This window comes from Aptenodytes forsteri, unplaced genomic scaffold, assembly GCF_000699145.1.
Source record: "Aptenodytes forsteri isolate BGI_AS27 unplaced genomic scaffold, ASM69914v1 Scaffold119, whole genome shotgun sequence".
In the NCBI taxonomy this organism is placed as follows: Eukaryota; Metazoa; Chordata; class Aves; order Sphenisciformes; family Spheniscidae; genus Aptenodytes; species Aptenodytes forsteri.
In genome coordinates this window covers 12,824,370-12,835,561 of record NW_008796165.1, presented here as the reverse complement: position 1 = coordinate 12,835,561, position 11,192 = coordinate 12,824,370, and the positions used below count along the sequence as shown (strand labels likewise).

The following is an 11,192-nucleotide window of genomic DNA, read 5'->3' as shown; positions in this document are numbered from 1 at the left end:
TTGTTTGGGTTTTTTTTGGGGTGGGGGGGATTGTGGTTTTTTTTTTTTATTCAAGACACCTTCCATTCCTGATAAATACAGATGGGGGTGGGGTGGGGATGTTGGCTGGTTGTTTTTAAACACAGGATACCAAAATCCAGTGTATATGGCAACATGTTTTTCCCAAGCAAAAGGTGACAATGTCTGGCTATTTAGAAGAAACAATGAAAACCACAAAAAAACAGCCCAAAGAAACACATTAACTTAAAATGACATTCATATTCACTACCTAATTTCTTTCTGTTTATAACAATTTTCTGCCAGTATATTGGGATAATAAAGGCTAAATTTGTTGACAAAAATATTATTTTCAACTCTATACATCTCTTTAGTTGACCTCAGTTCATATAACTAGCCACAAATTAGCACCTCGTGTCTATGGAAATAAAGGCTAGCACATGAAAAGCTGTAAGGTTTCACCAAAACTTTCAAAAAGGTAATTGCAATATTAGGCTATCCTCAAAAGAGTAAGAATAATGGACATAAAAACTAAAAAGAACATGTATGTCAATAGTCTGAAGCATGATCATCAATCAAGGACAACATTTGTAAAGAAATTAAACTTCAAAATAGAAGATTAGCCTTTGACTTCAATACACACTTGCATTAGATGGTCACTATCCCTTTATTTCACAATATATTTTGAGGAATCATTTAATACAGTCATTCTCAAGTTATGAGAGAGCTATACATTGTTAGTACTGCTGTAAGACTTCAAAGGAGTACATCTCCTAGGAAATGAAACCTTTGCAGTGTTGGAAATCACTAGTGAGTTTGTGTTGAATGCAATTCTGGACCAAATCCCCCTGCCTCCCTGCTCCCATTAGGTGAACAGGCTACTGCAGTTTAAAACACGCAAAAAGAATTCTGACAATTTCTATCATCACAAAAAAAATAGAAGAAACACATAAATAATGCTAACCTCTCACATCACTGTATGCATTTGCCTGTATGCACACATATACACCTGATTATTTCAGTACAGGTTCATTTAAGATTAATATACTTTTATAAAATATATAATTCTTCTATTCACATATTTATAGATAAACGTATGAACTTTGGCTTCTGCTGCTTAAATTACTTATTAGTGATTCAGTTTACAGGTAAACTGGAATCCACCAAGAACATAAGCATATAAGGCTATAAAAAAAAACCAAAACAAAAAAAATCAGTAATATTCAAAGAAATGGCATATAAAGGCACATAGTATGGAGAAATTTGACTTTCTTCTTTTTTTTTAACCACACTGAATGTCACAGACCCTTTACTTTTACTGTGATATAATTATAATATTAATAGTCCCATACATTTACAGTTTCACAAGAATTTGATGTGTGCAAAGTAATGCTGAAAACATCAATTTTAGCTCTGACATTTCATTACACTATCAGTACATTACAGCCCCCAGGTTACAGTATTAAAAAAAAAAAAAAAAATCTATAATGTTATGCATGTTCCAAGGTTGAAAGAGTGGTTAGTTTTTAGAACATTTCATTAAATGCAGCTCTATTTAAAAGACCAGGTCTGGGAGAGATACTTGGGACTTCTACTGCCCAAAGTACAGGAAAACAGGAATGTCGAGTTTTTTCTAAAATAAGCTTGAACAAAGGCTCAGAGTTCAGTTGCTGCACCTACTGCTATCTCCCTTCCTGCCTCTGAAAAACCTCTAGAATTGCTACTAACACGGACATTTTACAAAGCCAATAATGAACAGTTAGATGCTCAATTAAGCTGAAGTAATCTCATATTGTTTTGAAATGCTTCTCTTGTAATGTGTAAGGCACGGTAACAACAAAGAATAAAGGTATTTTACCTTAAAATGTGTGCAACAACTGCAGGCCCATACCAATCTCCAGCAAGTTTTCCAGACTTCTTTCCATATTCTATTAGCTGATGTAAGCCAAAAGCTGCCAGTGGAGAGTCGCCAAACCAAGAAATTATTTTTCTATGATAAACTTCATTTTGCATTTCATTGTCATCACAGTTTCTCTTTAATGTTCCCTGATGATGATTTGACAGGATCTTGGGTTCTCTTTCTGCTGTAAGCGATGCTTCAAATGATGCTGTCAGCTTTTTCACTGTATGGGCTGTCCATGATTCAGAATCTGAATTGTCAATGTCCAACGCATCTGGCCAGACCCAGGCTGCAGCAAGAAATTTTAAGATGCATATTAGGCTTAATATTAACTTTTTGGTATAATTAGCAAAGCACATCCCTTTCTCCCCCATGTTCCTCAAACCAATAATATGTACTTTACATACCAAGATGCAAATGTCAGTGTTAAAATGTAAACAAAGAATTCAAGTGGAATATGATTTGGTTTTATTTTCTGCTGAATGATAGGTGAAATGAAATACTACTAACTGTACATTTGTTAGCAGTTTATGCTATCTGAGATAGTAGGTCAGACAGTAGGTCGAAGGTTAGAATTATCTTACATATTAAAAATATAAAAGTTAGCTATTCAGTACCATCTAAAAAGTTTTATCCATGTCAAACAAGAAGTTTCAAAAGCTGTTTTTAATTCTTCTGGTTTGTCAGCTATTAAAAAATAGGCAAACCTGAGGAATTATTCATGTAAAAACAAACACTTCTTCCTGGCAAACTGTCAAAGAAGATCAGCAGAAAAATAGACAAGATTTCTTTATTCACTAAATTTGTGAATTCTTTACCTAGATTACAAGACAAACTTGTCTGAATATTATTCAGCACAGTATCTACAGTCTGCATTTCTAGCTAAAGGTTTCTCTAACAATGCATCCTACACACAGCGTTCCTCTTGGAGCATAATGGTGGTTCAGCATATATAGAGAACAGTAATGCTTCCCTTGTCAGATGACTGAAAGTCTCTCCCACAAGTTCGAACAACTACTTGCAACACAGAGCATGTGAGGAAACCTCCGAAACACAGTGAACATACTGTTAGATCAGAACATATCCTGAAGGTCTACAAAGAACATCCCAGAAGGCAAGCAGAAGGCTGCCACGTGCAAGCAAGGAACAAACCCTACAAACCGTAAGGATGGGGTGCTTTTGCTCCATGAACCAGATTTGGGTAAGCTCCTGGAGGTTCAGAAAGCTGCCATTACAGCAGCGAGAGGAACCTTTTCAAACTAATACTGACAGAGAGCAAGAACTGCAGCCCTCCTCACAATTCTTACTTAAGTATCCATGTAAAAGTCTTTGAGAAATGAAGAGGAAGCACAGACGCAACTATATTTTAATTCTAAAATCTAACTTAGGGCTCCAGTAATGTCACAAGTATTGCTGGTAATGGTCATAATCCATGTCACCCACTCTTATTACAGTGTGACAACCATCCTGTGTCTTACCACAAGTGGCGTCCCTCTGTGAAACCTCATGTTAATTTTTCATCGCAGACCCAGGCAGATGCATGCATAAGCTCAATGTAACAACATCACAGGCCTTGCTATTCCTGTACTGTGAGCTTCAAATTCAAGTCAGTGTCTTAAGCACAGGTATTTCAAAGTAAAACTTACCAGTACCTTAATATTTAAAATAAAAACTCATTTACAACATCATTCAGCAATATCAGGAACAATGTTCCACTGCATGGAGCAGTGGTAGTGTAAGTATGCCAGCTAGTAACTGCAGTCAAGTTTTGCTTTGTAACAGAAACAATACCATTAAACTATAATGAAAACATCTCTGGGAAAAGAGTAAACAGCGATGAAAAACTTCACGTAAACACTTAAATATGTTTCAAAAGCTGCCCAGACCTCATAAAAAGCTTTTCAAAAGATAATTCACCAGCTGTCAGAAGACTAGGTGATGAGAAAAGTAGTCCAGAAAGACCACACATATTCCATTTTTCTATGCATTTGGATTGCCACAGAAACACTAGCACTCTGTAATCACCAAATCACTTTCCAAATTAGGATGCATGGGGGACAGTGCAAGGAATTCTTTGTAACCATGGATTCTAAAGATATAAACCTGGGGCTTTTTTGTTTGGGGTTACTTAAGAATGAGCCGTTATGCATTCCCACTCACAGGTAGTCTTCTGATCAGATTTTTAGGTTTTTTTAAATGTATGTATAACAGAAGTTATATTTAAGGGATTTGTGTTCTCAGCAGAAGTATTTTCATACGTTTTGATATTTGCAGTCAGTTGAAAGGGATAATGAATGTTTTATGACTTAAATATCTACAGCAAAAGGAACATTCAGTAAGCCAATCTGACAGTTCGGTCATGACACTGCCAAGAAAGAAGACTTTGTGATGCAGCTGGTTTGGGACTATGTTCACAGCTTACATCATATTTGCACAGTAAGTACAAAGTATTATCAAAACAGGCTTTCAGAACTATCTTCTACGAAAGTATTCCTGGGATCCAACAAATGGCTGAGTAAACAAGACACTGTATTCTCTCTAACTAACATGCCTGGGTGACTTCAGGCCCATGTCTTGGATCATTTTGACAACAAGCAGTGGTGACAGAGGACATGACTGACTGTTTGAAAGGGGCAACGTGATAGATTATGAAAGGGATTGAGAAGAGGGTGAAAAGAAAAGGTGGTTAACGATGAGTCCCCATCCCTGGAGGTATTTAAAAGACGAGTAGATGAGGCACTTAGGGACATGGTTTAGTGGGCATGGTGGTGTTGGGTTGACGGTTGGACTCGATGATCTTAGAGGTCTTTTCCAACCTCAATGATTCTATGATTCTATGATTCTATGATGAGAACCAAAAATACCTCTACATAGGACATGGCTCAGCTTGGAAGAACGGGGAGGACATGCACGCTTAGCCTTTGAAAGCGGAAAGTGTTCCAAGTCTCCTAAAGCTACTTCTTTGAAACAGCTGTGACTGAGAGAGTATTTTGAGATAGACAATGGTAAGAAAAAAATGGAAGTTCCTCTGTAAGTACGCAGGGGGGAAGGGAGGAAATTAAATAGTGCAAATTTCAACACAAAGAATGATGTATTGAAGATAGATTAGCATCCTTCTATTAACTCAATATGTTAAATACCAGAAGAACTGAATAGTATACAACTTTAAAACTGATAAAAGAACATCACTTTTGCCATAGCCCACAGCTATGGGCTGCAGAACTCATTTCCACACCTTGAGTTCAAGAAATGAGCAAGATTCAAGAGAATTGGACACTTGCATGGATAATAATAATACCCAGGTATGGGATCACAAATTTTTGTGGTATTTTACTTCACAGTTAGCTTCTGTGGAGTTTCCAGTATCTTCCTTTGACACACTTTGGTATTCCCTTTTTCGGAAATGGACGAGTAGGACAGCTAGATCACTGCTCTGATGCAATGTTAACAATTCCAGTATTAATGAGGAGTCCAGAATGAAAACTGGCTTGCACTTCAGATTTGGGCTACACAAAGACTATCACACTCTCTACAGAACACCCATGCTTATCATGCCAAATATAGAGATCTTCTCTCATAACTTACCTCTACCGAGAAAATGAAGCATAAGACCTTGAGCCAGCAGCATTTGACCAGTTCTCAGTGTGCAACCCCAACCACAGTCTGTTGTTAATGCAGACCCCTTTATCTGAGGAAATTCCTCTCTGTAAGTCAGCCATATTCTAGAAATAAAATCTTTACGAAACTCCTCAACATTTCCTGAAATCTCTGTGTTGATTTTATCAAAATTGGACCCATCTGTAGAGAGTTCACCAGATTCTGTAAGGCAAAGCACAAATTTAAGTTATAACTTGGTACGGCACTTCTGTTATTAGAAGGAAAGTAAAAACATGCAACTATTCTATTAGAAAGACAAGGCAAACTTGCAAAAAGTAACAATCGCTTCAAATACAAGAAAGGAAAATTGGAAGGCAAAAACAATAGAAATGTGCCAGCTGGGGGGGGGGGGGGTGGGGGAAGAGCAATGCAGCCAACATTACTGTGCCAATGGAATCATTGACTTGCAAGTAACTAACTGCTTAATTCACCTAAATGTAAATGGTCGAAAAGAGAGATTCTTAGAAAACTGCATACTGGAAAATGGTAACGAAGGTGTTGGTGTAGTGACTCTTTGTACAGGTATTGTCACTATTTCATTCAGGAGTTTTTAGAAGGAAAATCTCAAATTGACAGGTAAATGAACGAAAGTGCAAATTACAGCACTAATATTTACAGAAAGAACAAGACTTCACTGTAAAATATGAATAAAGCAGGTTAGGATGGGTTGCATTAGTGGTGGTGTTGGACATTTAAATTAGTACTTTCAAAGCTTTTCATATTTACATTTTGAATTTGGTAATTGTTAATGAGGGTCTTTCTAGAAGATTAAAAATATATCCACAGAGCTCCTGCCAAATAAGACTGGAATGAGTTAAGTGCTATGTACATACCATCAGTTTTGAAGTGGTAACATTTTCCCAGCAGAAAGACTGGAGAGTTTCTGCTGAAGTAAGTTTTTGTTTTCAACACCCAACCTAAAACAGACACAAAAAAACCCCCCCAAATTTGTGACTAAAGTATTCCAAAAAGCAATTGGTAATAGCATCTGGTTAAGCCAAAGGTAACCCTTGAAAGGTGAATATAGAGAAAATGTACTGAAATTGGATTTTGCTTTCATAAATAACAAAATGCTTAATAGTTCTACAAAACACAGACTAGAGTTCTGGTTTAAAAGTAATGATGTTACCCATATATGAATGTTTGAATGTTAATACAATGGTACTACTGCGCAGAAATTGTTAGGATACAGAAATGCTAAAGCTGAGCTTAAGTTGCTTTGTCTCTATTGTGAATTCGTTACTGCATAGTTATGATTCTGTGAAGTTTCCAACTCCTATAATAACATACAATCAGCCTCATACGTCCAGTGAAAATGCATGAAGAGTACTGCTTTTCCCATAGGATTAAATATACCTTACCACAAAATTAAACTGCAGATTTCAGACACAAAAAGGGTAGTATAATATACTGTACAAATTCAAAGGGACAGAATTCAGTTTTTAGGTTTTGACAATATCCCCAGACAGTAGCTTTTTCATTTAAGTCTAAATCCTGTGGTGTTTTATATCCTAAGTCCATAGAGTTTTTTGAACTTTTCCTATCACATATAGGGTATAATGACTACTATTCCCCTTCAGCCATATGGTAGCCTTAAAGAAAGTAGAAGAAAGTATCTTTTCATCTTGCCAGACATCTCCAAGGCTCAGTTATGAGAATTAACAAAATTTATCAGAAACCCGGTGGTAAATCTGAGCAACCTCAGTCCTAGAGGAAAAGTAGAAAAATTAAGGTTAAGGACAGATTAGTAAAGGGCACACTTGAAAATTTGTTTGCTTATAAACAAATTACCGATGTTCAACTGTGAAAACTATGTTACTCAAATGTGTGAAGTAGATTCTTCAGTGGAGTTTATTTCACACACCGTCCTATTTTTTCCAGAAAAGTACATATTAAAAAAAAAAAAAAATCTTTGCACAGATGATTCCATATTATCCCTGTTTAAAAGTCTATGCAAATCTAGTGTCATTTACATGATGTATCTACTGTGTTCAAAATAAGTCATTTAAAAAGAAATTATGCAAATTTATTTGAAAAAGGAAAAGCTAAACAAGTTTCTTTACTGGGGCTGTTTATAGCATCAAAGTAAAAATGGTTTCAAGGGCCATATTGCATTTTTATTATTAATATTAGTTAAGTTTCTGAATCATGATTCCATTCGTGTCAACAAGAAACATTCCATTCATTTCAATGGAGACAGGATTTTACCATAGACTGTTTCACTTACTGTATTTCATGTTGTGCCACGCAGACATAAATTTTGATTTTATCTTTTCTACTTCATCTGTCCCTGTGGCCTCCATATTCAAATTCTAGAGAAAAAGCCATCGCTGTCTTGTAAGACAGTCAATTCTGCTACTGTAAAAACAAAAATATAAACATATCCATGGGCACTGAGAACACAGGGTATAGTATCACCACCAGCCCACTTCAGTACTTAAGACTAACATGACCAGAAACAGTAATAAACTTGCAGAATCCTCCACTACCAGGGCCTGAGAAGCAATCACATGTGCCATGAATAAGTAATAAAAACATTTAATTCCAAATATACACCAATAAAATTACTATACAAAGCCAAATAAAATATAATGTTCTCCAACAGCTCTCTATTGCCCAACAAACTGATCTAGAGCATATAACCTGTGCTGACATACGAGTACACTCATTCTAATTGGCAGTGAAATAAAGAGCTACGATGCATTTCACTAAATAGAATAGATGCTATTCTTTTCTGCTGAATAGAATACAATAAGCACTTTTTTCCCCCACATCAGGGGTTCTGAGCACCAATGAACAGATCTTGATTTTAAAACCAGCATTAGTTTCAGATTTCTAATCAAGAATTTTCTAAGCCAAAGTTTACAGGCATTGGAGGAATTGAAAGACAAAGTGCAAGATGTTTTGCTGCACGTGTGCAAGGCAGAAAATGTGTAGTACTGAAAATGTGTGTAGTAACAGTGACATAATTTTGTACAGAATTAACTTGCTAGATGGGTAACATAAAAAGATGAGTAGAATACTGTCATAAAATCAGTGTTTACATCTCTTCTAATTATCACGGGCGGTGCAAAAAAGGCTCTATTTGATTTGATCGTGTTGTCTACAGTAGTCTGCCTGTATCACAAGAATGAGAGTGCTAAAATGGTGGTAAAAACCACTTCAGTGCAGGCTAATTTTGTAAAAACTGCTTATAAATTTTCCAAGGGGGGGGTGGGAGGGAACGCACTTTTACTCCTTCTGAACTGCAAGACAAGATGGACTTCACCTTAAAAGCAACCTAAACTGGTAATAAGACAGAAAGAATATATACTACCTTTATCCCTGTTCCTAAGAAATCTGAGCAAATGGGACAGAACCCCCTTTGTAGTCCACCTGCGCCATTTGTAACAGGAAGTTTGCTATTAATTAATAGAGCTTCCTTCACTGCATGTATTCTGTCAATGGTTCACTTTAAAATAGTTGATACCTAAGGAGGTTTTCTTGATATTTGGTAGCCCAAACCCTTGCATAGAGAGCTGAAAAATTAAGAGCTCCTGCTTCAACAGAAGTTCTTGTATGAAGTTGATCAACAGTGGTTCATCACTGCAACCTTCACCAGATTTTTAGCTAAGTTCTGATAACATCAGATGATGATGTGAACAAAAGTGAACTATCTCATTTTATTAATAAACTTGGACCAGGAGCATACACCATCACTGATGCTATACTTAAACTCCTTACTTTAAAAGGAGAATCTAGAACTGTATTTACTTTTCCATGTGTTAGTCTCCATTGAATTGGGATCAAAAGCAGCATGAAGACTAAACGACGTTACTTCTCTCCACTGGGAGCATATTTTAAGTAAAACCTAACCACTGACAGTGTAATTGAAGAGAGTGTGAAGATGTTGGGATGCCAATGTCTTCTGAGCCTGAAGGTACTCACACAGATGCACTGTTTCTGGGATCTGTAGGTAGGGCAAAGAAAACAGCAGTCTACTGCCCGAGCCTTCTCTAGCATGTTTTTCCGCTATTCCATTATATTATTTCATAAAAGTCTGCCAACAACTTTTTGACAGAACAAGAGGCAATGCAAGCTCACAAACATGGGGAAGACTGACTTTTTTTTTGCTAGTGAAAATAACAAATGGCTACAACCCTACTTTGATTAGCCTTGTATTAAGCTGGGGTTTTTAGGGGAAGGAGGAGAAAGACAATTTAAGGTTGGGTTTTAATTTCCTGCCTTTTTTTCCCTATTTTTTCTTTAGGAAAAAAAAGGAAAGACTAACTGTATCACTGACTATAGCTGGCAAAGCTGGTAAGATTAACTTCTTCAGGAGGTTTGTTTGGTCCAGTCTGTCCTCACATGATCAATCAGCGACAGCCATTTAATGCAGAGGCCACTGATTGCTTTAAAAGCCAATACCTATAAAAGCTTCCTCTGGCTAAAATTAGGAATGAAACAAACTCTACTGTTCTGAAAGGGCCTGAAGGAAAAATTATGAAATGAGAAAGAAGCTCATTTTCCTTTAAATGACAATGGTCATAGCAGCACATTTTTCTTTCATCCCGTTACATTTCTTCCCTAGCATTATGCTGAAGATGTGAAAAGGACTTCTAGGAAGAATGCTAACGCAAAACAAGGCACATTTATTCCACCGGAAAAATGTGGGCTCTTCCCATCCATGTAAGAAGGCATCAGTAATAGTTCCACTGAAATTAATGGAAAAGCATCAGGAGAAGGTTGCAGGGAATACAGATTCAAGCCCAATGGGCACAATGCAACACTCGTTATTAAATCTAAAGCTAAAGGTTTTATACTGAAGTTGTCTCATTTAGGAAGTTATCTAGAACGTACATTACCAGGATGATGTTACTTCACAGAGCAGCAGGACACACCTCCAAATGAAAAATGAAGTCCTGTCCTCTAAGAGCCCTTATTACCCAGCCTTTGAGGGGGGATGATTGCAGTGAGGTGGCTGTTTGTTAGGGTTTTTTTTTTTTTAATCACTATTAACAACAGAATTTGTTTTCATTAACAACAGAGAAGCAACCTAACCTGCCAATGCAACTGCAGCAAAAGGGATGAACGAAGTCTAAATGTGACTACCTTTATTAATTAATTTAAGAATGAAGATCCCCTTCACTTTCTTCCTACCTGGAAAGAAACTCAACTAGCAGCAATGACAGCAAAATCCACACAGAAGTCCCTGACAGAGAATAATGCCAAGAGGTAATATTTAAGGAGTTACCCCTTTCTAGCTGTAAACACATATTAAGACAGTTAGAAATGAAACTTTATAAAGGACAGGTGAAGAAAAACAGGTTTTTTTTTTTTAATCCGGCAGCAAAGACCGAACATTTTACCCATCCGCGATTTAAAGCCAAGCAAGAGCTGTTTGCAGAGAACCCGCCTCTCTACTCGCTGGTTACTACGCTGGCTCTCCACCGCCGGAGGAGGCAGGCCTTTGTGCTCTGCCTGTCTCGGTATCCTCACAAGGACTCCTGCGGGCTTTGTTAGCGGGCGGCCGGCGGCGGGGGGATCCCGAACCGCCTCCCGGCGGGAAGCAACGCACGCGGGAGCGAAAGTGGCCCCAGCTGCCTGGCGGCCCCGGTTATTTCCTACCCCGCCCCCGAGCCGTCGGCCGCAGCGCGGT

General features: G+C 37.4%; 1 protein-coding gene across 1 annotated transcript in view; it reads right to left on the bottom strand.

Annotated features, from left to right (window-relative positions):
* ATG4C (autophagy related 4C cysteine peptidase) overlaps positions 1 to 9,421 on the bottom strand; it is a 25,967-nt gene extending 16,546 nt beyond the window's left edge. The window contains exons 1-5 of the mRNA XM_009287426.2: positions 9,308 to 9,421; positions 7,782 to 7,912; positions 6,388 to 6,471; positions 5,483 to 5,716; positions 1,856 to 2,186 (exon numbers count right to left, since the gene is read on the bottom strand). Coding sequence (XP_009285701.1) covers positions 1,856 to 2,186; positions 5,483 to 5,716; positions 6,388 to 6,471; positions 7,782 to 7,857 — 725 coding nt within the window. The 5' untranslated portion in view covers positions 7,858 to 7,912; positions 9,308 to 9,421. The remainder of the gene's footprint in view (positions 1 to 1,855; positions 2,187 to 5,482; positions 5,717 to 6,387; positions 6,472 to 7,781; positions 7,913 to 9,307) is intronic.
* Positions 9,422 to 11,192: the final 1,771 nt, after the last annotated feature.